A 25989-nucleotide genomic window follows, 5' to 3' on the forward strand; every position below is an offset into this window, starting at 1 on the left:
GCATCAAGCACCAGCAGAGAAGGTGGGCAAGGGTCTAGGAGGTTTGTGACTCTCACATACTGGCCTGAGGGACATAAACTCCCTCACAGTATGGAGGACCCCAAAGCCTTTCCATGGCACCACGCAGGCAGTGAAAATCCCTCACAGGACTCCAAGAGAGTCCCAAAGGCCCACAGGGCTCCATGAGAGTCCCAAACTTCCACAACCGTCAATGCGAGGATCAAACCCCCCACAGGGCTGCATGAGGAGAGCAAACCCCCCACAGGGCTTCATGAGGGAACAAAACACCCCCAGAAATCCATGGGGAGGTCTCAAAACTCCCCATGGTTCCATGAGGATCCCAAACTTCCTCCATGCGGGGACCAAACCCCCCACAGGGGTCCGTGAGGGAACCAAGCGCCCTCCTCCCCTCGCCATGGCCACGGCGGCCCGCCCAGCAGCCTGAGGAATGCCCGCTCCACAGAGAACATTCCCCGCTCGCTCGCCCGTCCCGCCCCGCCGAGGGAGCGGCGGGGCGGGCAGGGCCGCCCACATAAGGCGGGCTCAGCGCGGGCTGCCCGGGGAGGAGGAGGCGGCAGCAGTAGCGGCTGGTCCGGGTGGAGCCGTCATGGAGATGGGGTGGCTGCTATGGGGCACGGCCGTGCTGCTGCTGCTCCACGTCCTCATGGAGCTCAGCCCCACCGTCAACTTCACGCTGCGCATCGGCTTCTACTGCGTGCTGTGCCTGCTGGCCTCGGCGCTGGCGGCCGTAGCCTGCCTGCTGGTCAACGGCGGCCGCACCGTCAAGAACATGAGGTGAGGGGGGAACGCGGGAACAGGGGCTGGGGACAGCGGTGTCACCGCCCCGCCGCTGCCCGGAGCCCCTGGGGTGGCGGCGGCCCCTGTCACATCGGTGGCAGCGCAGCCTCGGGAGTCCCCTCTAGGCTCAGGGCGGCTGTCCTGGCCTGTGGCAGAGCCCTCGGCAAGGAGCGTTTGGGGATGAAGCGCCTGGAAGGTGGCGGTGGTGGCTTTTTTAGGGAAAGCTGCAGGAGAGCAGTGTTTGTTGAGAGTGGCAGAGCACTGGGGCAGGCTGTCCGGGGAGTGTGAGGAATCTACCTGTCTGGAGACATTCCAAACACACCCGTGTCACTGGGTGACCCTGCCGTGGCAGATGGAGCCAGTCTCTAGAAGGTTCCTTTTGATCCTGACAGCTGGGTGGTTGTGTTTGGGGTGCTTCCTGCCCCAGCAGCAGAGGCTGGCAGGCTGTGTGCCATGTGCTGCCGGGGCACAGCTCTCCTGCAGCTGTTGTCTGGCCCTGTGTCCCCTGACAGGACACCTGTGACAAGGGCCCAGGGGCTGCTGTCATCCAGCGCCTCCTCTCCATGCCAAGGTGCATCATACGGGCAGAGCTGGCACTTCTGCTGGCAGCACAGGACATCTCATTTCCTGGTTTTGCTCTCCCCTAGGCAGCTTTTTACCTCTGCTGAGCATGTCATGTGGATGCAGTGGAAAGGAGAGCCTTAACATCCTTTAGGATCAAAGGTTGGCAGCATCTGAGCAGGTGGAGCTGGACTTTGCTTTGCAGTGTGGCTTTCACACGTAGGACTCAGGGCAGAGGGAGCTGATGTGCTGCCTTGAGGGCTGTGCCCTGCCGGTCCCAGCTGGTGCCATGGCCCCAGGCAGTCTGCTCTGTGATCTCCAGCCTGGCTCTCTCTCCAGCTTTGGTTGCCTTGGCTCACTCAGGAGCAGCTTTCCAATGCTCAGCTAGCTCTGCAGCTGGGAGAATTTATGATGTCAGTGATGGAGATGCTATCCTTTTATTTCCCCCCAAAAATAAACCCTCTAAACTTTATGTAAACTTCAATGAATTATTTGGGAACAAGAACTTGCATTGGATAACTCCTCCTGTTGAAACCCAGGGCTGAATTTTGGCCAGAGCCACCCTTTTCCTGTAACTTAAGCCTGTTGTTTCCTTGTAGTGGCACTGGCTGAAGAACCTGGTGATGTATTTCAGCCCCTGGGAGGTCCGTGGCTGAGGTGAACCAGTGAGTTCCTTATTTCTCCAACATCCCAGGCTATTTATTCCAGCTTGGGAGAGGGGGCTGGAGCAGACCGTGTGCTGGTGGACAGACAGTGATAATGGTGTTGTTGCCTGGTGCAGAACACCCCGTTCTTGCTGTGCTGCTGGCTCCAGTGTTGAGCTGGTGTGACTTGGAAGAGGTTACCCAGGGTGTGTGATAGAGATAGAACTGTTTATCTGTGGTAAAACATCTTGCACGAGCTTCCAATCTGGTAAGCAGATTTCAGTAGTCCTTGAAAATCAGAGTATCCCAAACAAGCCTCTGTGACTGGCTGTGGAGCAGAGCACGTGAATCTGGGGGCTGCTGGCTTTCATACTCAGACTGTTAGGGATGCACTGAAAAGTCCCATTCCCTGTCATTTTTATGCTCCTTGTCTCTGGCAATAAGTGCACTGGTTTTACAGCTCTCTGCAGCTGTGGCTGCAACATGTCTGAGTCGATGATTCCGGCAGAGAAGTCACTTGTGGGGTTGTGGGGGCTCAGATCCATCCTTTAACCCTGTGGGTCATGTGGCCAGCCCAGCAGGTCACCCCTGCTCTTTTCCTGCTCTGAGCTCTGCCCCTTTGCCTCTTTCAGTGGCTCACACCACATCTTGTGCAAGGAAAGTCTGTCCCCGGGCTGGCAGGAGGAAGCTGGATGGTTGCTCTTGAGTAATGTGTAACCAGCCTCTCCCAGCAGCCAGTGAGCTCTGTGACTTCCAGAGCGGTGACCTCTTTTTTGGTTGGCAGTCAGAAGGGAGGAGAAGTGTGATTTAGGTCACCCTGGTGGCCTGGCATCCCCCCTGACCTCTCTGGTTCGTGTCACCCTGCCTCGTCTCACCTGTAACCCCATCTCTTCACCTGGACTGCACCCCTGTGACCTTGGAGCAGACTGCACCCTGTAACCTTGGAGCGGGCTGTGGAGCTCTGCATTCCTCCCTGTGTCCTTTCCCTGGGTGTGGCTCTTTGCACCGAGCTGACATGAGGACTGATAGCAGTGTGTCACCTCGGGCCATTGGCCTGGCCTGAACCCCAGTGTTACAGCCAGCTCGGGTGGTCTGCATGGGGGCACACCCACGGAGATGTGAGCCCTGCTGTGAGTAGGAGCAAGCTGGGAAAAGTGCTGTGGCTCAAGAGTTTATGGAGACTTTTGGAGAGCAGATGTTGGGAGCTGCTGTCGAGCCAGGATGAGATGCTGTCCAGGTGCTCACCTCCCACCTGAGTGACAAGGATGCTTCTCAGCACAATGGTGCTGCACAGTTCCCAAACTGGACCCTGTGGTGGGGACAAAGCTGGCTGTTCCTCAATTTCCTGCTGCAGGAAGTAAAGCTCCATCCCCTGTCTGCCAGGGAGAAGGTGGCTCTGAGGCAGGACATCCAGGTGCTTGGTGGAGGTCAGGTCAGCTTGAATCAGCTCTAGGGGAGAGCAGAGCCGTGCTGGTGGCTGTTCTTGGGAGCCTTGTTCACGTGCAGGCTCCTCTGCCACCTGTCCTGAAAAATGGCTGTTCCCTTGCCCAAAATAGCCCCTGTGTTCTGCCAGCTTCTGCCTGTGTCCTTTGGCCTAGCTGGAGAGTCCCCAAGTGTCCCTGGTCAGGGGGTGGCAGAGATGGGCCCTGCTCCTGTGGGCTGACAAGGAAACGTGCTCCAGTGCTGGCATGGCTGGAGTGTTCCAGCTGGGAAAAGCTGGGAGCTCTGTCAGACCTGTAGATCCACTGGGGAAGGGCAAAAGCTTCAGCATGGGTTTGCTTGAGGGCACCCAGCCTCTGCCAAGCCACGTGGGGAGCATCCTGTTTGCTGCCTGCTTCCTTGCCTGGTGCAGGGAAGGGTTTCTCACCTTCATTCCCCTCCTTCCTCGGGCACCCCGGGTTTGTTTCTATCACTGAGCCCCATCTTCCAGCACTGCAAGGAGCAGACCTGGCAGAGCCTTCCTTGGGTGTCGTGTGTGCTGGGGAGTGGGAGAATTGTTTGACAACTTGTGGGGCCCTGCTGCTTGCAGGAGGGAGAGCCTGGTAGCACCAGGGCAGCCCAGAACCATGGCACTGAACAGAGCAAGTGAACAGCACTTCTGCAGCATGTGGGACCATGCAGGACAGACACCTGGGTGGACCACAGCACAAATAAGACTGGAGGTTCTCTGTCCTAGAGCTCTTCTTGTCTCCTTCCACCCCCACTGGGTATTGCAGCCCTTGGCCTCTCTGCTCTGCTGCTGACTGCTTTTTTTTCCTTCTGCAGGATCATCAAAGCTGTTGTCAAGACCTTCAAGTATTTCTTTGGCGTGAGGTTTGAGGTGAAGGGACTGGAGAACTTCAAGGTAGAGGGCCCTGCTGTCATTTTGTCCAACCATCAGAGCGTCCTCGACATGATGGGTGAGGAGCTGGTGGGAGGGAAGAGAACCTTACTCCTGCTCACCTCTGGGAGAAGTCCTGCTTGTACCCCCTGGACAAACAGCCCCTGGTGCAGCTTCCCCATCAGTGCTGGTTGTGGGAAGGGTCTCCTGTCACTCTGAGCAATCCCACACCTGTGCAGCCCCCCTGGTTCTGCTGTCCTTGAGGTGCTGGCCCAGCACATGTGCCAGTGGCCCTGCTGGACTCCCTGCTGCTGGGGAATCAGCTGCCTCTGGGGGTGTCCTGCTGTCACCTGCAGCCACCCTGCCTCACTAACTCTGCTGTGTGCCAAGCCTCCTGCTCTCAGAGGCTGGGAGAGAAGCAAGGCACCAGCCTGTCCCTGGTGCCCCTGTCCTTGTCCTGTCCTTGTCCCAGGGGTGACTGCTGGGTCTTGCCCTCTGCCATCCCACTAGGGCTGATGGAGGTCCTGCCCGACAACTGTGTCCAGGTGGGCAAGAAGGAGCTGATGTACATGGGCAGCGTGGGGCTCATCATGTACCTCGGTGGCGTCATCTTCATCAACAGGAAGAGCACCAGCAGTGCCAAGATGGTCATGTCAGAGGTGGCCAAGACTATGGTGGCTGAGAATGTGAGTGTCACTGTGGAGCTGGGTGGGGTGGCACAGGGGCATTGTGGCTGGTGCTCCTGGCTCAGCTTGGCAGAACTGGTTGGTGTCTCCCACCAGAGCAAGTGGATTTCTGGAGCAGAGCCTTCTCTCTCCATGTGCAGGTGAAGGTGTGGGTATATCCAGAGGGCACGAGGAACTGCACTGGGGATTTGCTGCCATTCAAGAAAGGAGCATTTCACCTCGCTGTCCAGGCACAGGTAACAGTGCTTTGGCCCTGCATGGGAACCCTGAGTGCTTTTGCAGTGGCACTGCACACTGATCATGCAGTGTGTGGTTTGTTTGCTCTCAGATGAGCTGGTAACACCTACTCAGGAAAACCACTGGTGTCAGAAGTGCTGCCCTGCAGCAGCCAGAAAAGGGCCTTTTCTGTCCCCTCTGGGAACGAGCGTGAGTGGCTGTAGACAGTGGAGAACTGCCCTGTCCTCTCTCCTGCCTGCCTCAGTCCTGGTGTCCCCTCTGGAGGGAGGAGTGTGAGGGGCAGCACACTTGATCCCTGTTTCCAGGCTTTCCTGGCAGCATGGCAGGGCAGTGCCAGTGCCCAGGGGTTCCTGGGGGCATGGCTGCAGCCCAGAGCTCGCTGCTGGCAGGGAGCCCAGTGGGTTCTTTCCTGGGGGAGCCCAAAGCTGACGATTCATTTCTCAATCCCCCAGGTCACAGTCATATAGTGATGATTCAGGATTGTTAATTCTTGTGCTTTAGAGCAACATCTGGGCTCGCTCTGTGTGAAAATAGCTGCTGCCTCCCTGGCAGCCATATGGCAGTTCTTGATATGTCTTTTCTCTCCAAAATGACAGCATCCATGAGCAGTTAGTGGGGGATCAGGCCAGAGCTGTCTCAGGAGCAGGGTGTTTGCCTGGGCACAGTGCTGGGGCAGTGTGCCAGAGACTGGGATGACTCGAGGCCTCAGGGGAAACTGGTTTCCCCCAGGAAAGGTGTTACAGCAGGGATTTTGGGAAAGGGAAGAGATGCCAGCTCTCTGGCTGGGTTCTTTTGGCCAAGCCCAGGGTGTAGCCTGTGTTGTACCGTCCCCATTCCTGCCTGGGTGATGCAGCCAAGGCAGAGCCTGGCAGCTGCTGGAGGAAAGGATGACATGGAACTGGTTCCTGCCTCTGCTACACCCCCCTGAGTCACCAACTGTAGATCCTGGCTGTGTTACCAGCACTGGAGCAACAGCTCTGCCTGCCCTCCTGGCCCTGTGTCTGTCTGAAGCTTCCCCAAGAGCAATTGATAACAACTGGTGACTCCTTTCCTTAGAAACTGAGAGCAGAGCAGCCACCCTGCCCCAGACACATGCCTGTACAGCAGGCAAGGCCTGTCAGAACAGGCAGCCTGCAGTGTTTGATTGCAGGACAGAAAATACCTGGGGTTTGGAGCCTCACTTGGGTCGAGGAGCCCTAAAAGCCAGTGCTGAGCTGAGGCTGGAGTGGAACTTGGCCCTGGTTCCTTGAGTATCCCTGTGCCTTGAGTCTTTGGGGAGTGGTTTTGATTCCATTTGACTGCTGATTGTTCTACCCTTTGGAAGTGGGTGTTGCTTGTGGGGCTGTGTGTGCCCTGTGTGTCTGAGAGCCAGGCCAGGTCAGCTCTGCAGCGTGGGGTTTGCTGCCTGTCTCTGGCCTGCCTTGAGCTACTGAAGTGCCAGTAACTCCTCTTTTTCTTCCCTTCCCCAAGGTCCCAGTGATCCCTGTGGTGTATTCCTCCTTCACCAGCTTCTATAACCCAAAGACAAAACTGTTTACATCAGGTAACAAAGAGTCACTTGGAGACAGGGTTGCTGTTGTCCTGTGTGGAGATCTGGCTCACAGGGGTGTGGGAGGGAAGCAGAGCTGGGGTGAACAGGAGGAACCCTGCTGGGAGATGTTTGGAGGCAGTTCAAAGCACTTGGCACCAGAGCCTGGGCTGGGTTAACTCAGGAAGGGCTGTAATTAAATACACTGAGGGATGTTTTCATTAAAAATTGGTTGCTACCTCCTGCTCTGGGCAGGGTCTGGCTGGGATGGCAGTTTGGGGCACAGGGGGATTATTCTGGGTGGCACAGCTCTTGGAGCTGGCATCTAACTCTGCCTGTGCTCCAGGGGTGGATGCCTGAAGCCCTGGGAGGGTTGAGGACTGTGCTGGGGCTGTCCAGGGTGGGGAACAGGGCAGAGAACAGAGCTCCTGTGGTGTGTGGGTTTCTCACAGGCTCCTCTCTTGTCCCCAGGCAAAATCAAGGTTGAGGTTCTGCCTCCAATAGAGACCAAAGGGCTGACGTCAGACGATGTCACCGAGCTCTCTGACAGATGCTTCAGCACCATGAGGGAGACCCTCTTCAGGCTGTCAGGCCATCCAGGCCAGGCAAAGGACTCATCCTAGAGCCTTCTCCAGTGGTGTCACCGTGCAGTGGTGGCTGAAGGGACTTGTCTGTTCTTGCCAAATACTGAAGGATCTTCTTCTCCTCTGCAGTGATTTCTAACTCTTGGGAGCACCACAGACTGGCACACACAGGGTGTCAAGCCAGCACTAAGGTTCCCCTCTGAGTGGATTTCTCTTATGGGTTCATTTTCTCACTTCACAATATCTCCTTTTTCTGAATTTCTCAGGCATCAAACTTGTGCTACCAAAGGGCTCAATGACTAGAGAGGTGAGTTCCCCCAGCTCTTGCAGCTAGCTTGGGGTGACAGCAAAAACCTGCCTGGAGCCTGAGCTCTGCCTCATGTGACTGTCCCTGCACCTGTGTTCCTGCAGGCTCAGCTGGTGAGGTGGCCCTGTGATGTCCCAGGTGGAAACCACCAGGCAGCAGTTTGTATCAGCACAACCTTGGTGCTCAAACAGGGCTGAGAACTGGGGTGAAAATCCAGATTTTGGCTTTTCAGCAGTGCTAGGAGTGTGGTGTCCTCCCTGGACAGCCCAGAGCACTCCCACCCACCAGTGGGACACACAGGCCTGTCCCCTTGAGGTGCGCTTGTGTCACAACAGCATCACGTTGGGAAACTGCTGCCAGCTCCCTGCCCTGGTGGTGGCTCAGCCTGGTCACATCCCTGCAATGCCCCTCATGGAGGCAAAGGGCTCTGTCGTGCTCGGTTTGTCACTTGTCATGGTCAGCGCTGGCCGAAAGATGGTGCCTGTCCCGCGTCTCTGCTGGGGGAGATGTGCGGGGCGGAGCTGCTGCTCTCCAGGGCCTGTAAAACCCCTGCAGAGCCGCGGGGTGGGTGAGCTGCAGCTGGCACGGGGCTGGGAAGGCTTCAGCTCCCCCTTTGGGGGATATAAACCGCTTTTCCAGTCAGATAAAACGGGTTCCCCTGTGCCTTAGGGTGATGTACCAACAGAGCTTCTGGATGCCTCACCGGGAGCTGTGGAATGTTGATGCCCCTGGAGGCTGGGTCAGGTCCATGGTTCTTTAGCTTTAGCTCTCCTGTTCATGGCACAGGGGACCTTGGGATAAACCAGCTGGGGCTACTCAGGTAAGCAGCACACCCAGCTCCTGCAACCTGCACTGGTGGAGCTGTGTTTATCTGGCCTCAGCTGGGAAAGGCAGGGAGCTCCATGGAAGGAGCCCTTGGGCCGAGCTGGTGCTGCCAGGGGCTTCATTGGAGGGGCCTTACAGTACAGACTCAGGGGATGGGAAGGGTCGGGGTGGGAGGATGGGAACCAAACCAGCACTTTGTGAGAGTGGCAGATAAAGGGCTGTCATGGAGGCTCAACCCAGGAGGGCCCTGGGAGGGCTCCTGGGGAGGGCAACCATGTCTGACTCCTCCTGGGAGGAGGGAGCAGTGCCTCTATGTGCAGTTGTCTGCTGTTCACTTTTAATTGGGCTGAGAATGTTATCTGCTTTACAAAAAATCAACAACAACAAAAAAAAAAAAAAAAAAAGAAATTACACCTTTGGTTATTTAAATAAAGGAGCCTCCTTGTCTTGTGTGGGGGCTGAGGGAGGGGTGCTGATCCCTGAGCTCTTGCAGGGGGTGGGTTTGGTGAGGGAGGGACGGGGGGGTCCTTGTCCCCACCCTGTGGGGGGACAAGGAGGAGCCCTCTCAGGCAGGAGGGCTGTGCTTCACCATCCAACTCCAGGGCTCCTGGAGAGCACAATGGGAGCTGCAGGGATGGGCATCCACTCCTGTACCCGGCCCTCAGGCACCTGGGCCATCTCTCCCTTGCTGTGACACCTGGCTTGGGGCTGCAGGGACTTGTCCCCACCTTCTCTCTGTGACAGCAAGCACAGGGAGTGTGGTTGCTGTGTGTCTGGGCCAGCTCTGTGCTCCACAGCCAGCCCTGTGCCCGTTGCTCCCTGGAGCTGTTATCCCAGGATAGTGCTGAGGAAAAGCCTGGGGCAGCTGCACACCCCCAGGTGACACACACAGCCAGTCTGGCACAGCCAGGCACTCATGGCACGAGGTAAGGCATTTATTTGCTGCCTCTCCAGCAGGGAGAGGCCTCAGAGTCCAGTTTGGAAGGAACTGTGTGGCCTCTGGTGAGGTGAGCTGGAAGAGAGAATGATGGAGATGCTGATGGAAGCCTTCTCCTGCCTTCTCCTGCCACCCTCTGCCTTCCTGTGATGGTGAGGCTTCATCCCCAGCCTAGGGCTGGAGAGGGAGATAAGAGCTGTGGATGCACTCAGCTTGCTCCAGGTCCCCAGGCACTCTGCTAGAGTTCATTCTTGCAGGAACCTGGGAAGATTGGAAAAAAAAAATAAATTCAGCCTGATAAATTCAATCATGAGCCTGGCAGAATGAGACTGACCTGAACCTCTGGGAATGTCACCCACACTTGCTGCTTTCCTTTTGGCAAACAAGCCCAGGCAGGCTTCATCTCCCCACATTCAGGAGTGTCACTGTCACCTCCCTGGCATGTCACAGTCCTTGCCTGGGCCCTGTGCACAATGTCCCCAAATCCAGTGGCAGGAACAGTCTGTGCTGGATCAGGGGCCAAACTTGTTATGGCTTACAGAGCTCTGACCTGGTGCCTCTGCTGGTGGTTTAAAGAAGGGAAAATGGGTTTTTTGGTCATTGCACACATCCCCACTGAGCAGTAAATAGGGGATGCAGTTGGAGGGTAGCATTTAGTTGGGAAATGCTCCTCCAGGCATGGAACAGGGATGGCTGAGTAACTCCATGGGATGCCCTGTGAGCCCCAGAGCTCACTGGGGTGTGACAGGACAGCTTTGTGTCCTACAGGGACCATGAAAAGAGACAAAAACAGGTTTTGCTTGCTGAGACAGACTTGGCAAAAATTAATTTCAGGACTTTGGAGTCATCCCTTGGAATGAATCCATGTTACCTTGTGATACTGCTGACATTCCTCTGTGCTGTCACTAATAATATGTGCAGGGCACTACTAGAAAACTCAGCCTGCTGGAACACTCAGTGGTTCTGGTAATTACCCCTTTCTGAGATGGTTTTTAAGTGTCTATTTGCAGCTACTTTGCCTTCAGAGAAGTTCTTTGAATTCTTTTTCTCTCTCAGCCATTACTGCAAGCACTGAACTGGGACTGAATATGCCCTGAACCAGTTTCTCCTGAGTCTTGGAAAGACTCAGCAAGCTGCTGTTGCACACCCCAACCGTGTCTAGTTTCTGGAATTATTTAATGGGAAAATGAGCTGCAAAGAGCTGTCTATCACAAGAAAAGAGTTCAGATGGTTGTGTTCTGCTTGGAGTCCAGGTGGGCACCACAGGGACCTGAGGGGACGCTGTTGTCCCTCTGCATGGTGGGGACGCCAGGCAGGAGCCTCCACCTCCAGCCATTTCACACATGACAGCTCTCACTGGGGGCCCTTCCTCACTTTGCTACTTCAGAGACCCTCTCTGGTGCCCTTACTGGTCTGTAAACTTCCAAAAGAAATGCCTAAAACTTCCCAGGCTCATAAATCTGCCAACTTCTGCACGCTCCCTAAACTTCCCTGATTGACTTTTTGGGCTGTTAATTTCCTAAGAGTTGGGGGTTCTTTCCTAAGGCCCGAGTTATCAGGAAGGGACAGGAGTTGTGAGGTGCTGCCTGCCACAGGTGCCCCACTGCTCCCAGTGCCTCCCTCAGCCCTGCCCCACAGCCACGTTTCCATGTGCCAATCCCACAACTTTTGGCTGCTACGTGGGCAGTCAGATGGTGCAGCCATAGAAACAGCTTTGAAATGAAGCTAATGGGCTGTTGGTGTTCATCCTTTATTAATTACAGGCTGCTGAGCTTGAGGCAGATCCAGATTAACAGTGGCGTATGTGTCACTGATCTCGCTGGCCCACATCTGCTCCCCGTGGCCAGCGTGGCTGCAGGGAGATCATCATCCCCCCCTGATTTTCCAGGCACTTACAGGTCTCCAGCCTCTCCTCCAGGAAAGAGATCTGCTCGCTCAGGGAGTCAATCCTGTCCAGCTGCTGGAGGGAGTGGGACAGGCGGCTGATGGGGTCTGCACCGACATCCTCTGGCGGCATCAGGTTGTGGAAGGGGGCCAGCACCAGCTGGAGCTTCTGCAGGGAGAAGGGGAGCTGTGAGTGCATCCCCCCGGCCAGCAGGACCACCCGGGGGGGATGCAGCACCCACCAGGGAGGGCTCAAGGGGCTGCAGTTGTGTTCAAAGGGCTGGAAAAGCCGTGGCGTGGGCGCTGCCGGCGGCTGCGGGGAGCACAGCTGGGATTGCTGCTGGGATTGTTAAAAACAGAGCCGGGGAGGAGGGAAACCCTGGCTGCAAACAGCCCCGGGTGGGAGCTGGCCCAGCAGGGACAGGGCACAGGGATGTGCTGCAACTCACCTGCTCCAGCGCCTCCACTCTGCTCCTCAGGTCCTTCATTTCTTCCTTCATTTCACTGGAGGGACCTGAAAAAGTGACCCAGGCAATGTCAGTGAGTAAAAGCCCACTGCTGAGTGAGGTGGAAGCTGCTGGGGAGAAAGACATGGCTGCAGGGCTCTGGCCAAGCCCTGTTGCTTTCCACCCCCAGGTCATCCCCCAGAGCATCAGCTGGACCTGCTGGCATCTGGCACAGGCTGCTCCTGCTGCTGCAGCACCTGCAACAAAGCGGGGAGGGTTTCAGGCAGTGGGGCGATGCTTAAAGGACAAGAGGTCTGGTGGATCCTGGCCTTTTGTGCCCGTGTTGCCAAAAAACACCCAGCTCTGCCCTGTGCTTGGTGGGCACAAGGGATTGTCCCTGTCAGGGCCCAGCACAGGGGCAGAGGCAGGTGGGGCACGTGCAGGCTGTCCCAGATGTTTGCTGTGTGGTGCCCATGCTGGCCACAGCGCATTATTACTCACGGTACGAGTTTGAAGTGTCACAGCGCGTACCAAAAGTAATAATGGGCCGTCACCAGCGCCGCTCCTCGTGGCTCCAGACCTGCCCTGCAGGAACGAGGATGATGAGGGAGAGAACAGACACATCCCAGACAGCTCCAGCCACAGCCAGGCCCTGCCGCCCTCACAGATGGATTTGTTCTCAGGGGAAGTTTTTTGGGTGGGAGAAGCACTCCTGGCTCAGAGAGAATAAAGCTGAGGGGCTCTGGCTGTTGTCCCCTCTCCCATCTCCTGCGATGCTGAGCGTTCCCTCAGCTCTCCCTGCAGGCTCCCAGCAGCTGGGGCTCAGTGTAGGGACAGGATACCTGCTTGGCTGGAGGCGTCTGTCCCAGGGGCTGGCACCAGGGGCTGGCAGCCCCTGGCATCGGCGGCCAGGCTGAAGCCATCCCGGCAGGCGCAGTGGAAGCTCCCGGCTGTGTTGATGCAGAGCTGGCTGCACCCGTGGCTCTGGCTGGCACATTCATCCACGTCTGGAACACAGGAGCAGCTCAGTGAGGAGGGGACAGGGTCAGGGACACAGGGGGGCTGCAATGGAACCCCAGGGAGTGCCCCCCAAGTGAGCTGGGGCTTGTGCTGGGCACAGTTCTGGGTGTCTCAGCGCCTGGGGCAGCCCTGGATAAACCTGGGCTAAGCTGGAGGGGGTCTGACCTCCTCCCCTCCTCCTGCTCCCCCCACAATACCACCAGAAGGAGAAGCTGTGGTCAGAAATGTCCCAGCTCTGGCCAGGCGGGTGCAGGCAGTGCTTGCTCTCATCCCGGATTTACGGCTGGGGTTTTGGTTCCAGCCAGCTGTGGCGAGCAGCTATCAGCCTTTCAAGTGTGTACAGAACCCAGTAACCTCTCCTCACACGGGGGAGTTATTAAAGCTGTTCCCACAAAGCAGAAAGAGCTGAAGCTCTTCCCACGCCCGGGCAAATCTGTTTTAGGCAGTGGGAAAATCCTTTCCCTCGGAGCTGGAGCTGTCAGCAATGGGTTCAGCCCTGCCTGGCCCAGCATGGGTCAATGCCACACGCTCCTCCTCTGCCTTACAGGAGGCTGGAAAGCTGGGAAAAGCTGGGAAATGCCGTGGCAGGGGTTTGCAGCACTGGTGTGCCCCACACTGCCTGATTTCTCCATGCTGTGAGGAGCACTGGCACTGTTCCCGTGCCTGGACATCACCAGACTTCTCCTCCACCCCCAGATATCTTTGGTTTATGGATTTTTAGTCTCTGCAGTAAAAGGGCATTTTAGTTTACAGCAAGAGTTTACAAAGCCTGGGAGGGATGATCACGACACATGATCCCAGGCTGGCCCCACAAGGGCTCTGTGCTGCAGAGAGGTTCACAGCTCTGCTCACCCTGACCCAGCACAGAGCAGCAGGCAGAGAAAATGGGGGTGCCAGAGCTGCCCAGGAGGGAGAACTGAGGCAGCCAAAGGGAGCCACACTCCCCATCCTTTCCTGGAGCAAGTGTCATGCGTGTGCAGAGGGACAGAATCAGACATGGCCCTGGTAAGGGACAAGGTCTGACAAGGTCCCTGTCCCCCCTGAGGGGTTGGTGTGGGGCAAAGGACACCCAGAGCCCCGTGGCAGCTGGCATGCTCCCAGAAGCTGTCCCAGCAGCAGGGCAGGTGTGACACAGGAGCAGGGACAGGGGGACATGGCCAGTACCTGTCTGGCAGGCTCTCCCTGTCCAGCCAGGGGGGCAGGAGCATCTCCCAGGGAAGGCACAGCTCCCTCCGTTCTGGCACGGCTCCCAGCACACAGCTGTGAGAGGGAACACAGCACAGCATCACCCAGTGCTCCAGGGGTCCCCAGCTCCCTCCCTCCCTCCTCCCTGGACTGTGCACACCCCAAAACACACCAGCAAACTCACACAAACTCACACAGCGGGGTTGAGCTGCCCAGAGGGAGCAGGGCTCAGCATGGATGGGAGGAAGAGGAGCTGGAAAGAAGCTGAAGGCCCTGCAGGCAGCAAAGGTGGGAAGGAGGAGGGCAGCAGGCAGCAGCAGCCCCTGGTGCCACACTCTGAGCCCACTGGGGACAGACTGGCTGCTGCTGTGGTTTGTGTTTGTTGCCTCCTGAAAGCGTTTCTCATCCATTTCTGCTGATTTAGATGGGAAGGAATTGTTTTATTGATCCTCTGGTAACTATAAAGGTAGTAAGTGATCCCAAAGGGAAAAGGCCCAAGAGGCAGCAGAGAAAAGCTGGGAATTAATCAGATATTGAACCACATTTGGCTGCCATGCTGAAAATTTAATTCAGGGAGAATCCACTGACAGGCAGAGGGTTGGTAAATGAGAGATGTGGTCCTGGGGCCCCCTCCAGGGACACGAGGGGTCTGGGGACGGGCAGTGGCACCGCGGTGACCCAGCAGCTCCTCACCTCTGTTACAGCCCAGCGTGTGGCCGCTTGCTCTGCTCCATCCAGGACAGCACGAGGCCGTGGGCTGGGGCAGCTGCCTGTACCTCTGCCTGTAGGCAACCCTGTAGATGGTCCTGCAAGGCAAGGCTGGGCTGAGCAGGGTGCCCCAAACCCCTGCCCTGCTCCCACAGTGGCTCAGGGCGCTCCCAGGGGCTGGGATCCCCATTCCAGTGGGGGGAACTGTCTCACACATCTTTTATGAAAAATCTTTTCTTTGGGATTTTTCTTCTTAAGAAGCTGAGAGGCTTCAAGAACAAAATGTAAACAATAGTTATCTGCTGCTGTGGAATGCAACAAGTAGATCTGTGATTAGCCCATGATGGTTGTTTTTAATTAACGGCCAATCACAGTCAGCTAGCTCAGACTCTCTGTCCAAGACAGAAGCTTTTGTTATCATTCTTTCTTTCCTATTCTATTCCTAGCTAGCTTTCTGATGAAATCCCTCTTTCTGTACTTTAATATAGTTTTAATGTAATATCTATCATAAAATAATAAATCAAGCCTTCTGAAACATAAAGCCAGATCCTCATCTCTTCCCTCAACCCGAGCCCCCCGTGAACGCGGTCACACAGGACAGAATCCCCAGGCCTGTGGGCGCAGCAGGCTCTGTGCTGCCCGTGGCACAGGCAGGAGGGCTCACCTGTAGGTGCTGCAGAGCCTCTGGCCCGGGCAGGTGGTGAGGTAGGGCTGGTACACGGGCTGCACGTGGGACTCGGCGTGGGCGCTCGGCGTCCCCGGGGCTGCGCACACCCTGCGCCTGGGCACACGGAGCCGGCTCAGTCCCACAGCCAGGACTCGGCCTGAGCTCCCCTCTCTGCACTGGGCTGCTGCGCTGGTTGCCCCAGTGACCTGGGAAGCCACTTCAAGCTGTTTGGGGTCAGTGACACAATTCTGGAGCGGCGCGGGCGCTTCCTCCCCCGTCCCGAGGGAGCAGCTGGGACCCAGATTTGGGGATGATTTACTCATTACATTCATTGTCTCCCTTCCCCTAAAATCACTCGCTTTCTGGGCGGATTTTTCCTTTCTGAGACTTTTGCATTCCTGAAACGGATGCCCCTGTGGTCACCAAGAAATTAATGATTTCACAGGAAGGGTCAGGCTCACCACAAAAAAATTAGAGTTTGGACAAAAGGCACTCCCCAGCCTTGCTAAGATGAGTGTTATCCAGGCAAAAACTCTCCCAAGGTTAACAGCCAAAGTGGTCTTGGTTAAACGTCCTTTTTTTCAACAATTTCCAGCCCAAGCAGGTCAGTCCCACTGAGGAACCCATCTACTTGTCTCAGCCTCCCAGTTCAATTAGAAACTAAAATAAAAAGCCTGGGAATTAGCATGGACATCAGATGGTTTCCATTAACTCCAGAAAACTCCTCTCAGCCTCATGATTAATGTTATAGAAGATGCAATTTTTAAATGGCAATTGTTTGCTTTGTAAAATTCAGAACAAAGTTTTAGCTGCAGCCCTGTGCGTGTGAGCGAGGAATTCAGCTGTGGTTTCAGTCCTGGACAGAATGTGAAAGGTTTGACACTGGAGGAGCATTTCAGTGTAAAAACAAACTTTGTAGAAAATGTGAGCCGTGTCTGGGGGAGGCTTTTGAGCTCCAGCTCCTCTCGGCTCAGGAAGAAACTGGGGCAGTGAGCTCTGGGCTTCCTCAGAGCCAGCAGGAGCTGAGCTGTGCCTGCCCAGGCTGTTCTGGGGGCCAGGGAGCTCTCCCAGACCCATTTCCCACAAAGGGAAGGGGAATTGCTGGAGCTGCCCCTGCTGGGCTGGCAGGACCATGGGCCCCAGCAGCATCCTGGGGAGCACAAAGCCCAGCCTGGGCTTCTCCACACCTGTGTCCCTGGGTGTCCATCAGAGCTGGGAGCTGCATCCTCTGATGGGAGCTGCATCCTTCAGTGACAGCTCGTTCACAGCGCTTGATTTCTGTGCTAGCAGCATTTCACACATATTTTCATGGAGGATGTGCTTGAAAGAGACTGTAATAATTCCTGAACAGCTCAGGGCCTGATCAGCTTTTGACTCTCCTGAACAAAAAGCCCAGAGTGTCTTTGTGTCCCTGCCTGGAGTTAAACAGAGCTGGGACATTTTCTCTGAGAGATGTTTTAGCTCCAGTGAGAAAACAAACAACCAGCAACAAGCTGCTGAGCCCTGGGAGAGCATTTTCCACCTCCTCAGCAGCCCAGAGAGCCACACAGGGCTGTTCCCCCCCAGAGAGGATGTGCCTCACCCTGATGGGTGGAGAACACACCTGAGAGCTGCAAACAAAACACAGCCTTACCCTGCCGGGGCAAAGCCCTCCGTGCTGGTGGTGCTGAGGATGAGGAGGAGTCCCCAGAGGAGGCAGCTGAGGCTCCACATGTCCCGTTCCTCCTGCAGCACTGGCTCCTGCTCTGCTCTTCCGTGGGATGTGCTGGCTCCTACTGCATGGCTCGTCCTTCAGTGGGGATCCCTGCGGGCAGGAGGGCACTGCTGTGAGTGGGAGGACATTTCAGGAGAAAATTCTGAACTGGAAGAGAGATTGGGCAGTGGCATGGGCTGCCCAGGGAGGCAGTGGAGTCGCTGTCCCTGGATGTGTTTAATAAAAGACTGGACGTGGCACCCAGTGCCATGGCTGATAAGGAGGTGTTAGGTCACAGGACTTCATCTCAAAGGTCTTCTCCAGCCTGGGTCACTCTGTGATTCTGTGAGGTGTCCCTGCCCAGCTGGTGACACCCAGCAGAGCCACGGGGACAAACCCTGGCAGGGTGGGGTTTGCTCCAGGCACAAACCCACCTTGCCCTGCTCGTCTCCTCACTGTGCTCAATATTAATTCAGGAATTACCCTTGATTTACCCCAGGGGAGGCCTGGAGATGCTCTCAGGGCACCAGGGGCTGCCCAGCTGTGTGTTGAGGGGCAGGGAAGGGATGTGTTTTGCCTCCAACTCGCTGCCAGTTCCAGGCAGAGAGGGCAAAACAATGGCCTGTCATTTCTTAATGCACACAGCATTGTAAAGCTGTGTTTTCCCACCACATGAAACACTGAAATCTGATCTTCTTCTCTTTAAAACACAAATTCGTGGCAGAGAAAAGGGCCATATGTACCATCTGCAGAGTCGGCTCTGAGGCACAAACCCAGAGGTTTTGATTTTCTAGCAGAGGACAAATACAAAACAAGGCTGAAGAGAGTCAGTAACTATATCCAATTGAAACAATATCTCGTTTAAACAAACCACTTGGCCTCCGGATGGCAGCAGCTGAAGGAGGAACAAATCAAGAAACCCACCTTAAATATGCACCAATTCAACAAAGAATCTTCTGATTAAACTGTCTGAAAGGGGAGACTACACAACAAGAAACCTCCTTCTGAGACATTTGCAGATTTGGGGAGCTGCAAATCAACTTTCTAAAATCCCCACATGCTGTGGGGCAGGACTGGACTGGAAAATTGCAGTTTGATCCCCAAACTCCACTGGGAAATCCCAACTCTGAGACGGGTTTTTACAAATAACCATGGCAAATCTGCAGACATGCAGGTCCCCAAGCCCTTCTCCAAGGCACTCAGGATTGTCCTTTCCTTGGTGCAGGAGAAGAATCTGAGGTGGGGAGAAATGGAGATTGACATCTGGAGAGAAACAGCCTGGTGCATTCCTGCCTCTTAATATCAAATGTCAAATATCAAATATCCCAGCAGATTTCCATGCAAACCCAGCCCAGAGGATGGAAGGAGGATTTTGGTACTTTAAAGCCTCTAGTCCTCAATTCTTCAAACACTGCAATTAGTTTAATTTCCTAATGAAGAATTTATGGTACCTCAGCCATCAGGAAAGCAAATCTCGCTTGTCCTGCAGGAAAGTTTGGTTTTTTTTTAAATAATGAAGGAGCTTTCCCTCTCCCCAGTCCTCCTGGAGACATTCCAAGGACACTGGTGTACAGACACACACCAGCTCCCCTTTGCTCCATCAGCCAGCTTTTCCCAGGGCTATACTGGGACACAAAACTTCCCTACAGCCCCAGATCCTGAAGTCTGGAAGTCAAACTCTGCCAACCATCTCCATCCTCCCACAGGATTCCTGTGGCTGCCATGGGAGCTTTCCTTGCGGGGATGGCAGGAAACACAGGGCACGAGCCTAAAATACAGAGTTTGTTTTTTCACTTTGAACTGGAGCTGCAGTGCCCTACCTCAAGGATCCCTCTGGGTCATAAAATTATGGTTGCTTTGTACCAGAAAAAGCTGTAAAAGTAGAAAATACGATAGTCTAGACTCGTCTTTTTTATGGGTTTACAAAAATCAACCTCTTTAAAGCTGCTGAGTATCCTCCAACCTGTTGCCACCATCTATCTATTCCATGCTCTTTTAAAGCACAGAACTTGAGGAAGAAAAAAATAATGCTCAAGAAAAAAATACATACTTTTTTGTCTCTGCCTTTTAAGCCTCTCAAATGATGAGGTGAAGCCCCGTGGTCTGACAAGTGAAATTATATCTTAGGGGTCAGCAAACCCTCCTGGGCTGACCACGTGCCCCTGTCCCACCAGCCAGAACCATTCCCAAAGTTCTCCTAAATTCCCAAAATTCTCCTAAATTCCCAAAATTCTGCTCTTGCCTCACCTGCCACAGCAACCGAGGGGACACCCAACCCACGGCGCAGGTGAGCAGCGCTTTCTGCAGCTCTGCCCACGGAACCGCGGCCAAAACTCCAGCTGAGGGCAGCAGGAGGAATCGCGCTCAGGCTGCAGAGGGATGAGACGAGAGAATCCAGCCCCGGGCGAGGATGCGACGGCTCTGCCGGGACCAGAAGCTGCAATTTTCCAGACAGCCCGGCCTGGTTCTGCAGGTGAACCCGGGATCCAGCCCTGGCTGTGCCCTCAGAGCCGAACCGTGCCGGGGAGGGTCAGCGCCAGCCGCAGGCGATGGATTCTCCCTCCCAGACCTCCCAGACCCCTCCCTGCGCTGGCTGGGATGCGGCACCGCGGGACGGAGCGGGACACGGGCACGGTGACACCGCCGAGGGGGCTGTGACACTGTCCGGAGGGGCACGGGGACAGCGTCACCATGCAGGGACCCGGTACCGCCCGGGACTGCGGGGCTGCGGATGCCGCGGGATGGCCGTAAGGACACGGGTGTCCCGGGATGGCTGTAAGGGCTGTAAGGACACGGGTGTCCAAGAGGGCTGAAGGGACACGGGTGCCCCAGCGGGCTGTAAGGGCACGGGTGTCCCGGGGGGCTGTAAGGACACGGGTGTCCAGAGGGGCTGTAGGGACACGGGTGTCCAGGGGGCTAAAGGGACACGGGTGTCCCGTGGGGACGCAGATATCCCGGGATGGCTGTAGGGACACGGGTGTCCCAGGGTGGCTGTAAGGACACGGGTGTCCTAGGGGGTTGTAGGGACACGGGAGTCCCGGGGGGACGCGGATGTCCCGGGGATGCTCCCGCGGCCGCAGCAGCCCGAGCCCCGATCCCCGAGCCCCGAGCCCCGATCCCCGATCCCCGAGCCCCGAGCCCCGAGCCCCGAGCCCCGAGCCCCGAGCCCTCCCGCCGGTCCATCCCCCCGGCCGCTCCCCACGCCGCGGTACCGAGCCCCGCTCCGCCGGCACCCCCGTGCCCCGTCCGTCCCCGCCGAGCCCCCCCGGCCGTGCCGGGCCCTCCCGCCCGGGACTCACCGGTGCCGGTGGCAGAGCCGCGGAGCCGCCGCCGGGCCGTGCCCCCCGCGCATTTCCTCCCCCGGCCCGAGCCGGTCCCTCCGCCCCGGCCCAATGAGCTCCCGGCGGGGAGGAAAGCGGAGCCTCCCGGCCGGGGGGAAGCGCCGGGGCCCGGGGATCTCCGCCTGCCCCCGGCTCCCCGGGACGCGGCAACGCCGCCGGAGGCAGCGGGACCCGCGGGGAGTCGTGCGGGGACACGGCAGGACCCGCAGCCGCCCCGCCCGGGTGAGGGGACACGCTGCTGTGGTGTCCCGAGTGTCGCTGATGGGGACGGGATTGCGGCGACCCCTGCCCCGGGTGGATGTGGAGCCTTACCTGCCTGCGAGCCCAGGGCAGGAGGAGCCCCCACGGTCCCTGAGCCCCCCAATGGCCCAGCCCGGCTGGGTGGGCTGGGGATTAACAGCGAGAGATCGCGGCTGAGCCCCGGCCCCGCAGACTCCCCGGGGGATGGTCCATCACCAGGGCCCAGGGCAAATTGAATTCTCTCGACTACAAATGACTGTCCCGCTCCGCACTCCCCACCACCAGAGAGGATTTTCGGAGACATCGCCTCTCCCTGGGTTAGAGACCTGCTCCGTGCCCCTAATCCCCCTGAGCTCATCCCAAAGTCCTGCGGGAGCCGGTGATGAACCACCAGCTTCCCAGCAAATCATAAAGGATGCTTAGGGAATTCCTCAGAAGCCCCCCAGCTGCAGAGGGACTCTCCAGGGTGACAGCCAGGGCTCAGCCCAACACCTGCCCCGGCACAGCCCCAGCCCAGCTGCCTACAGGCTTCTCCTCTTAAATGCCCAGTATTTTATCAAAGCAGCTCGTTCTGTGCCAAAATGCCACTTGTTTTGTCTACATTTTTGTCTGGAAAATTAAAGCACAGAGGGTTATTGTTTCTCAGATGACTTAGGCGCCTGCCCATGCACAGAACCATTCTTAAAGATAGCAGGGATCTGATGTGCAAATGAATGGCAGGATACAGCCCCCTGGGAATATTTGTTCCCATTAAGCCCTGTAAATTTTTTGAAAGCATGTAAGCATTTAAAGGAAATATTTACCAGTTCAACAATAATGGCTCCAAGAGAACAACTGAGATCACTGGCCCATCCCCTCTGTTTCCTCAGGGATACGCTGGGGCTGCTGATGGAACTGGAGCTCTGGGGAAGCTGATGGGTGCTTGGGGCTCTCCATGTAAAAGGAGCTTTGGTGGGATCCTCCCTGGGAAGGGAGCAGAGGGGAATCCTCTCTGGAAGTGCTGCTGGAGATGGAGATCCCTCCCAGCAGCAGGGAAAGGTTTGGTGGTGCTGGTGGAAGTGCAGCTCTGTGTTGTAAAGCATCTCACATGGCTTTGTTCACCCTCTGGAGCCATCCTACTCTGGGGAATGATTTCAGCTCCCTTAATTTCATCAGCACAGGCAACTACTCCCAAGAGATTTGGAAGCACAGCAATTATCTTGTTATGAGAGAGTATTATTGAGTTTTTTTCTGGTGTACGGGGGAGATGAACAGAGCCTGAATTATTGTCTAATAATTGCAAAATGCACGTGGATGCCAGAGCTTCTCTGTGTGGCCATGCTGAAAACACAGGATCTCATTTTGCAGCCGAGACAACTCACCTCACCCACGGTGCTCCATCAGGTGTGCTGGGCAGGGACCCTTTGCTTGTGGAGCATCTTGGTTTCTTTCTGTGAGGACAGAAAAAGCCCAGTGTTACACTGCCCTGGTCAGGCAGACAGAGAGCAGAGACCCAGCCCTCACCCACCACAGACCTGGTGTTCCCTGGACACTCCCAAAACCCCTGCAGGGTGGTGGCCACAGAGCCCCTGTGGCACTGAGCTGACACTGCTGGTGTGCCAGAGAGGCACAGACACTGTCACACCCATGGCAGGGCATGGGGAAATCCATCCCCATCCCACAGTGGGGGTTTAGGAGCATCCCATGGCCCTGATCCTCCCTCACCTTGCTGTGATCCCAGTGGGGATCCAGGCAGAGCCACGGTGCCTTTGCACCTTTCAGGGCTGAGCAGGCTGGGGGATGAGCAGGGGCTGATGAGCAGAAGGGATTTGCTGGGCAGGGTCCATCCCCTCCAGCAGCTCAAGGCTGGGATTTTCCAAGGACCCAGGAGAACAGGAGTGAACCTGGAACGCTCTCCCAGGTGTATCCAAGCTCACCCCCTGATCTGTGGTCCCATCTGCTGTTCCCCAACACTCTTATTTTACCATTACACTCTATTTTACCATTTACCCTCATTTAAGGACAAGCATCCCTCACATGCAAAGGAAACCTTTGCATGAATCCCTGGGATTCCACGTGTAAATTTGATGGTGAGGAAGAGGATGGGCTCATCCTTCAGCTCCTCACAGGACCCCACCACACAGCCCAGGACCCAGCACTCCCAGGACCCTGCTGGAGCCTTCTCAGCCACAGGCAGCCACTCTCTAAGTGCACTGAGCATTTTAAAATCCTGCCAGTATTTTAACTGCAGAAAGTTTCCTTTCCACTTCCATTTATTGGGTCAAATCTTTGCTCAAGCAAAGTGCCCGTGTCAGCTGCTAAAGAACTGCACACAGCCCATTAAAAGAGCATTTAATCCTCCGCTCTCGGGGAGGGTTCTGTGTCTTCTGTGCTAATATTCATTATGCTGGGAGGGAAATCCCCCAGGACAAGGCCTGGCAAAGTTCCCTTGGAAGCAGAGGAGTTATGCCAGTGCAGACTGGGGGAAGATCAGCTCTGTTGGCACTGTTAATGCCAGTGTGATGAGCTCCTGACAAAGGCAGCAGCGGATTCTGGCTCCTGCCTGCGTGGCCGCCCGAATTCAAAGTCCTCCCTTGCCCCATGTTTTACATTTTCCCCCCACAGCTTTCTCCCTTGCACACCACAAGTGTACTCCCACGACATCTAATATTAATGCTTGTCTCCAGGCCAGCAAAGAAATGTTTCTGCCCAGCCTCCCTCTTGGATTCAACAACGTGAAAACCTCCTTGTCTCCCACTGGATTTACCACCAGCGTGAGCTGGGAGGGACAGCAAGTGCTGAGCACATCTCAGGCTGGGCACCAGGTGAGATTTTCACCACCTCCCAATTTCCTAGGGCCTGCCAAGCCCCCTGCACCTGCCTGGGCATCCAGCATCCCCCTGAGAGCATCCATGGGGCACTGAGGGCTGGAGCTGAGGGCTGGAAGCGCTCCCCTCTTTGGTAGAAGGATGGGAGGCATCTGGGGCATGGAGAAGGAAGGATGAACAGTGGAGAATTAAAGTCCCACATCAGGAGCCTGCTCTTTAGAGAGGAGCACTTCCAGCCCCTGGCCTGGGACGTGCCCAGGCACATGAGCTCTGCCCAGACTGGAGTGACAGATGGATGGGGACACGGGCACAGAGTGACACACACACAGATGCAAAACCTTTCAGCCCCCACAAGCCGTGGCTGACCCCATACCTGCAGTGCACAATGGGCTCCCACTGGTCTCCACAGGGGTCTGGCACAGAGCTGGAGCCACTTGCTGAAGCAAAAGGGGATTTTTGGTGCTTCTCAAAAATAGAAAAAGGAGGAATGGCTTTTGCTGTTCTAGGACAAATTCTTCTGCCCAGGATTTCGTGAGGCTGTTTGTAAACTTTGCATTTCGGTTTAAGCTTTGGAGCAGCCCCTGTTCTGCAGGGCTCTGTGAGGAAAGTGACCTCCCACTGCTCTCTTCTGGCCCATATTGTTCTCAGCTGCGTCAGCTGCACTCCAGCTATCTCAGTGGAAATCGAGGAGTCCACTGATGGCAGTGGGATAAAACCAGGTCAAACCAAGAAAAGGACTTGACCCATAACTCTTGTCACCAGTGGCTCAGGACTCTGCACATTAAAACTGAGACCTGAGCCCCACAGAGTGATTTATTTTTTGGCCTGAGTAAGGATTCACAAGCATTAGTTGTCTCAGGACCAGTGTGTTATAACTTAAGGTGCCCATGGGGACAACCAGCAGCTGAGCTGGGGCTGTGCAAAAACAAATGCAGGAACAGGGCACCATCCCACAGCCAGCTTTATTCTCCCTCACATGCACACTTAAATTTTTATTTACATTTAGAGGAGAAGCAATGGCTGCGGTGTAAGAACTGGGAAATGATTCATCCCACCCAAGAATAAACTGAATTTTGTGGCTTTCTGTAAAATTTCCCCGTCAAAACCTGGCAGTGGTCTCCTGCCCCGCTTTCCCAGTGAATCAGCCCATGGGGAGTGTGGTGGGATAGCTGCAGGGTGGCTCAGCCCTTTCACCATCCCAGGGAACAGCTCAGCAGAGAGCCTTTCCCACAAGAAATTCCTGCTCTCATTAGCTTTTCTCTTCCAGGGGAAAGTTTCCAGCTGCAGGAACCTGCCCTGGGCAGGACGGGGATCCCGGAGCTCACTTTGGGACAGAGGAGAGAACAGTTCTGATCCCCCCTTCTGCTTGCAGAGACATTTTTGTTTCCCAGCCTGGTCTGGGACCTCTTCCCCCGTGTTCCTCCCAGCCCTCCTGCTGCTGCTGGGACAGCGGGACGGGCTCGTTTTCCCCAATTTGCTGCAGTTTGTAAATCTGCCTCCTCCCCGGGGCCAGCCCCATCTGCAGCAGCAGCAGAGCCTGGGAAAAGGCTCAGGCGGGATTCGATTTCTCGTCCTTACCTCCAGGGGAACAGCAGAGAGGGGGAGCAGCTCCATCGGCACATCCCGGGGAGGACAGGGAGAATCTGCCGGGGCAGATCCGTGTTCCCGCTGCTGCCCAGAGGTCAGGTGGATTTTTGAGGATGCTCCAGCCACAGCAGCTTTCCACAGCCTCCCAAGCACTGCCAGACCTTCCCAATCCGGCTTGAAATTTATTGGACCACAGGCAAAGCCTCGCTGTTTCTTTGTGTGTTTGATTCTCTGCTCGGGGAGTTGGTTCCACGAATGCTGGACCCTGGGGAAAAATATGCTGGGTTATTTCTACCAAGAGGCCTTCACTGGCGTGGTTCTGCTCCGTGTCCCTGCACAGCCAGACAGTGCCTGGCTATCCCAGCTGCTCCTTCATCCCAAAATACCCCGGGTGCCTCATGGAAGCCTCCTGCCTGCACTGTGCAATGTCCCAGACGAGGCCAGCAGGACCCACAGTAGCTGCAGACAGCATGAAAAGCACCCAGCACCGTGGTTATAAACCTGGGAGGCTTTGCTGAGCTCCTGGTGTGCACAGCCAGCACGATCCAGGCTCAGCTGCTCCTCAGGACGAGCCTTGGTGGGACAGCCAGGACAGCCCTGCCCACGTCCCTGCCCTGCCCCACATCCCAGAGGGTCTGGGGTGAACCCAGCAGCGCCCAGAGGAGAGCAGAGCAGGGAGGATGGACAGCCTGGGGATGTAGCAGAGGTATCCAGAGAGCGGGCAGAGGGAAAAGGGAGGGAGTCACAGAAAGAAAAGAGATTAGCTAAGAATTTCCAGCTATCTCATAGGAATTTGTGCAAGTGTTTGCAGCCTCTACATGCACAGGAGGCAAAATTTACCCACTGGCTTCCCCTCCCCGTGAAAACAGCCTGAATGCCACTGGGGTGACTTAAAAACAGCAATGCTGGAGGCTGTGCTCAGGGCAAAGCCCTGCTCAGCACGTGGCTGAGAGCAGACCCAGCCTCGCCAGGAGCAGGTGGAGG

General features: G+C 56.1%; 2 protein-coding genes and 1 long non-coding RNA gene across 9 annotated transcripts; 2 read left to right on the top strand and 1 right to left on the bottom strand.

Moving 5' to 3' along the window:
* Nucleotides 1-533: 533 nt before the first annotated feature.
* On the top strand, nt 534-8923 carry AGPAT2 (1-acylglycerol-3-phosphate O-acyltransferase 2). Its single transcript, XM_071453988.1, has 6 exons — nt 534-795; nt 4269-4402; nt 4834-5009; nt 5150-5245; nt 6717-6789; nt 7246-8923. Exons 1-6 carry the CDS (start codon nt 608-610, stop codon nt 7395-7397), a joined length of 819 nt encoding a protein of 272 aa, XP_071310089.1. The 5' UTR covers nt 534-607; the 3' UTR covers nt 7398-8923.
* Nucleotides 8924-9400: 477 nt separating this feature from the next.
* On the bottom strand, nt 9401-25127 carry EGFL7 (EGF like domain multiple 7). Of its 7 annotated transcripts, none has more exons than XM_071453986.1 (10): nt 24997-25127; nt 21973-22041; nt 16971-17141; nt 15335-15451; nt 14656-14768; nt 13942-14037; nt 12600-12764; nt 11761-11825; nt 11324-11480; nt 9401-9688 (listed from the first exon to the last, which is right to left on the bottom strand). In XM_071453986.1, the coding sequence occupies exons 3-10, from the start codon at nt 17048-17050 to the stop codon at nt 9666-9668; spliced, it is 816 nt and encodes a 271-aa protein (XP_071310087.1). In that variant the 5' UTR covers nt 17051-17141; nt 21973-22041; nt 24997-25127; the 3' UTR covers nt 9401-9665. The 7 variants fall into 7 exon arrangements, with proteins under 7 accessions (XP_071310087.1, XP_071310088.1, XP_071310081.1 ...); XM_071453980.1 differs by lacking the exon at nt 9401-9688 and adding an exon at nt 21415-21574 and having other exon boundaries at nt 9703-11480; XM_071453987.1 differs by lacking the exon at nt 15335-15451.
* On the top strand, nt 19383-25003 carry LOC139603293 (uncharacterized). Its single transcript, XR_011683642.1, has 3 exons — nt 19383-19503; nt 23278-23415; nt 24686-25003. It is a non-coding gene; the product is annotated as an uncharacterized lncRNA (long non-coding RNA).
* Nucleotides 25128-25989: the final 862 nt, after the last annotated feature.

This window comes from Agelaius tricolor, unplaced genomic scaffold (assembly GCF_023055355.1).
Source record: "Agelaius tricolor isolate 1412-34295 unplaced genomic scaffold, bAgeTri1.0.p SCAF_38, whole genome shotgun sequence".
Taxonomy (NCBI): Eukaryota; Metazoa; Chordata; class Aves; order Passeriformes; family Icteridae; genus Agelaius; species Agelaius tricolor.

Bases quoted from the DNA above. Each gene is read 5' to 3' on its own strand.
- AGPAT2 (XM_071453988.1), top strand. From the start codon at position 608: ATGGAGATGGGGTGGCTGCTATGGGGCACGGCCGTGCTGCTGCTGCTC. The intron at 4,403-4,833 runs GTGAGGAGCTGG...CCATCCCACTAG, and splicing joins GAGCGTCCTCGACATGATGG to GGCTGATGGAGGTCCTGCCC. The intron at 5,246-6,716 runs GTAACAGTGCTT...CCCTTCCCCAAG, and splicing joins ACCTCGCTGTCCAGGCACAG to GTCCCAGTGATCCCTGTGGT.
- EGFL7 (XM_071453979.1), bottom strand. From the start codon at position 17,050: ATGTGGAGCCTCAGCTGCCTCCTCTGGGGACTCCTCCTCATCCTCAGC. The intron at 14,769-15,334 runs GTGAGCCCTCCT...CTTGCCTTGCAG, and splicing joins AGGCTCTGCAGCACCTACAG to GACCATCTACAGGGTTGCCT. The intron at 11,826-12,599 runs GTATCCTGTCCC...TCACTTTTTCAG, and splicing joins AGACGCCTCCAGCCAAGCAG to GTCCCTCCAGTGAAATGAAG.